A 3,812-nucleotide genomic window follows, 5' to 3' on the forward strand; every position below is an offset into this window, starting at 1 on the left:
TACGTGCTCCTGACTTCGTTGAGCACGCGGTTCAGGTCGACGGAGGGCGCGGCGTCCACCTCCACGTTGAGGCGGTCGCCCAGCTGGCAGCGCAGCGTGTTGACTTCCTGCGGGAAGAGGACTGAATGAGCCCGCAGAAGCGCACCTGTGCACAAAGCTCTCTCAAGAAGCCCAGCGCGGCTGGGAGACCTGCGCTGAGGTCCGGTCCTGGAGAGCCCAGGGCCGTTTTCAGGGGACTCCAGCCTGCCGACTCCTTCCTCATCTAGGCTAGGAAGCTGCTGACTGAATTACTGCTGTACTTTTCTGATCCCCTGGTCTACCATGCCTTTCTGATTGTCTCTTTGCTGGGTGATAACCCCTTGGTGACAACTGACTACAACTACTGCTGTTAGATAGAGAGAAACCAGGCTGAAATCTCCCTACTTCTTTCTAGTCCCCAACCTTCGTGCCTCGTCTCGGAGACCCCGCTTCCTCCTGTGGGAACATCTAACGCTGGAGCCAGGCCCCCGCTGTCCTCAGATCGCATCCGCCAGTGAGATCTGCACCGACCGTTCTCTGGGTTCCAGCCTGCTTTCCGTGTTTCCCACCTGTCCGTCCATCCATTGTCCACATGATACAAGATACGCAAGTTCCTCCTAACGTTGGACAGTAACTTGCTGCCTAGTCAGACCATAGATCTTATCAAGCAGTAGAAAGTACCATACAAAGCCCTGGGCAGCTTTGACGCGCCTCTGGCCCTGGTTGGAAATTGGTCACCTGGCCCCCTGCTTTACTTAAAAGAAGTCTGCTTTGTGTGACTCATTTCTCCCCCAAAGTCCAGCAAAAGACTGTACTAGCTTGGCACACCAGGCCCCGCCTCCTTCTACCTGCTGCTCCAAGGAGTTGAGAAACATTCAGTCCTGCAGCGGTGGGCAGGAAGAGTCCTCACCTGCTCGTGGTTCTGCTTGAGGGACAGCAGCTCCTCCTTCAGCGACTCCACCTGCGCCTCCAGGTCGGACCTGCACAGGGTCAGCTCGTCCAGGATCCGGCGCAGGCCGTTGATGTCGGACTCCACCAGCTGCCTCAGGGACAGCTCCGTCTCGTACCTGCACACAGGCAGCCGGAGGGGAAGGGGGTCAAAGAGGAAGCCTGTGTCCTGCACTTGGCTTGAATAACCTAGTCATAGTTATTAGGTTTTAAAGCATCCTGAACTTTTACAGTTTTCTAAAAATTAAAAAATACTGTGGTGCTCAGTAAGGAAACCTAGTTCTTCCCTGAGGCCCACAGCGAAGGTGTCAGCGGGGTGCCTGAGTGTACACGCATCCGTGGTTGCCTGCACTGGTTCTAAAATCTCTCACAAGGGCCAACCAGGAAGCGCTGCCACCACTATCTCAGTTTTTTTGCTTTTTTGTATTTTAGGGAAGGGTCTATAGGGTGTTCAGGGTCTTACTACCAGATCGGACTCCTAGTGATCCTGCCTAACTACAGCCTCCCAGGAACTGGGATTACAGGCACACGCCTACATGTCTAGGCTCAGTTGCCATCTCAGCACACCCTGGGGGCGGGGCTGGCACGGCAGGCCCGGGAATCAAACCCCTGGCCCCTGCGCCTGCTTGCAAGCGCTTTAACCCGCTGAGCTATTTGGCTGGCCCTCCACCACTGTCTCTGAAGCAAGGCTCTGTGCTTCATAATTCTGCTTCAAACTGTCTCAAAATCCTCTCCTCAGGTACAATGAGAAAAGCACCCATTTAGAAATCACGTATCCAGCTTGGCCATTGAACGGCTGTGGACAGATTCCTTCCTCTCTCTCTCTGAGCCTCGGTTCCTCATCTACAAAGTGAAGCTACAGCTGACGCTTCCTGGGGTTGGTGCGAAGAGGAAGAAATGACGCAGGCAGAAATGACGTAGGCAGTCCTATTGTAAGCCAGGTTCCCAGTGATCTGGATGCTGGCCTCCATTGTGCTTTTTGTTTTATTAAATTCTCTGTGATGGGTTAATGGTGACTGAAGGACAGGAGGAGACCAGCAGGAAATTCACTTTTAAACTCAGTCCAATTCTGAATTGAAAAGGAGGAAGGCTGGATGGCTCCTTGTACTCCCTTCCCTCACACTCATTTTCCAACACAGATCTTAGCGCTCAGTGAAAAAGCTGATCTTGAATTTAGATCTAACTCGGTGCCCTCCCCGGAGCTTCTGGAACATTCCCAGGACACCGACTTCCCCCACTTTGCACTTTCTGGTGTTAGAAGAATCTCACTTGGTCCTGAAGTCATCGGCCGCCAGCTTGGCGTTGTCGATCCGCACCACCAGCCGGGAGTTCTCAGACTTGTTGCATAGGATCTGCAGACAGGAGGGTGGGAAAGGGAGTTCTCCTCACAGGAAATGGCCTGGGCCTTCTGGTGGAAAAGCCGGGTCCCCTGGCCACAGTCCTTCCCAGAGGACCTGGGCCCTGCAGATTTTCACGTTGAATTTTACGAGGAGGGTTCAGGCACAGAACTGGGTATTTCAGAACCAACAGTCAAAGGAAAATGCACTCCTCATCCCCACTCAGGGAGGCTCGGGTCACGTAGCTCCTCTGGGCTCACGCCCTGCTAGACCTATGCAATGGTACACTGACGCTTCCCTCAAGAAACAGGGCTGGAGCCCTTGGACACGGACTCCTGCTCATCCTTCAGCACCATTCAGATGCTGGCGCTTCTGGGAAAGCTTCCATGTCCCACCTCGATGTGTACCCACTGTTGCCCCTGCATCTGTGGCCCTGCCTTGTCATTTGGGTTCCCGCCTGCTCTGCTAGGTCGGATGTGTTCATTTACATCAGTGAGGCCTTCTTCTGCTTTAGCAGACACCAGTCTTGAAAGACTTCAATATGTAAGGGTTCACTCAGCAAATCCCTACTGCAGAGAACTAATTCAGGAGCACATGGTTGCTTTTCATGATATACTCCAATTCTCTGAAAACAGGGTCAAGGTATCATGACAGAGCCTAAAAGTCAAGTTTTCTGGCTGGGTAATAGTGGAGTGCAATGGCTTTTCTTTGAGGTTGATGCCTCACCCTGCTCCCAGCCCAGGTTCTTCCCACAAAGTGACTCCAACCTTAGATTTCCCAACCTAGCTTGTCTCCTACCTAAGCGAGTAAACCCCACATCTTCAGCACTGTCGGAATCTGTCGCCGACAGCCTGATCGACCCAGACCCTGATATGTGATATTGGAATACGTGGTTCATTACTCCAACGGCATGGCACCCCCCGCTCACCTTCTGCTGCAGCTCCTCGATGGTGCGGAAGTAGGACTGGTAGCTGGCGCACAGCAAGGGCTCCTGCTGCTGGTTCCGCTCCTGGATGCGCCGCTCCAGCTCCGCGTTCTCGCGCTCCAGCTCGCGCACCTTCTCCAGGTAGCTGGCCAGGCGGTCATTCAGGAACTGCATGGTCTCCTTCTCGCTGCCATTGAAGGAGCCCTCGCAGAACCAGTTGCAGTTGCCCACGTTGGCGGGGATGTTGCAGGCCCCGGGCAGGGTGCAGCCGTGGCAGCTGGGGGGCACGCAGGGCCGGGAGGAACAGCTGGTGCGGCAGCTCAGGGCGGGCAGGCAGCAGGTGTAGGGCATGGTGGCTGTGGAGGGAGCAGAGCTCTGAGAATCAACTTCACAACCTGACTTCCTATCTCTGGTGTAAGCCTGGTCCTCTCCCCAGCTTTATATGCTGCCAGGAATGGGTGTGGTGCCCCATAAAGCATCATTGTTTTTGCCCTCTTCACCAATTTTCCAGGTGTTAGCCACCTCACAGGAGTCCTTCGCCTTGTAAATGCCTTGACTCGGGCTTCTTGCTAAGTCAGGACTCC

The 3,812-nt window shown here is 54.3% G+C and overlaps 1 protein-coding gene across 1 annotated transcript in view; it reads right to left on the minus strand.

The window, feature by feature from the left end:
• Window positions 1-3,579, minus strand: part of LOC111817364 (keratin, type I cuticular Ha3-I-like) — a 30,025-nt gene extending 26,446 nt beyond the window's left edge. The window contains exons 1-4 of the mRNA XM_023718131.1: window positions 3,232-3,579; window positions 2,236-2,318; window positions 929-1,085; window positions 4-107 (exon numbers count right to left, since the gene is read on the minus strand). Of these exons, the coding sequence (XP_023573899.1) occupies window positions 4-107; window positions 929-1,085; window positions 2,236-2,318; window positions 3,232-3,579 (692 nt within the window). The remainder of the gene's footprint in view (window positions 1-3; window positions 108-928; window positions 1,086-2,235; window positions 2,319-3,231) is intronic.
• Between the last annotated feature and the right edge of the window lie 233 nt (window positions 3,580-3,812).

This window comes from Octodon degus, unplaced genomic scaffold (genome assembly GCF_000260255.1).
Source record: "Octodon degus isolate 3935 unplaced genomic scaffold, OctDeg1.0 scaffold00056, whole genome shotgun sequence".
NCBI lineage: Eukaryota > Metazoa > Chordata > Mammalia > Rodentia > Octodontidae > Octodon > Octodon degus.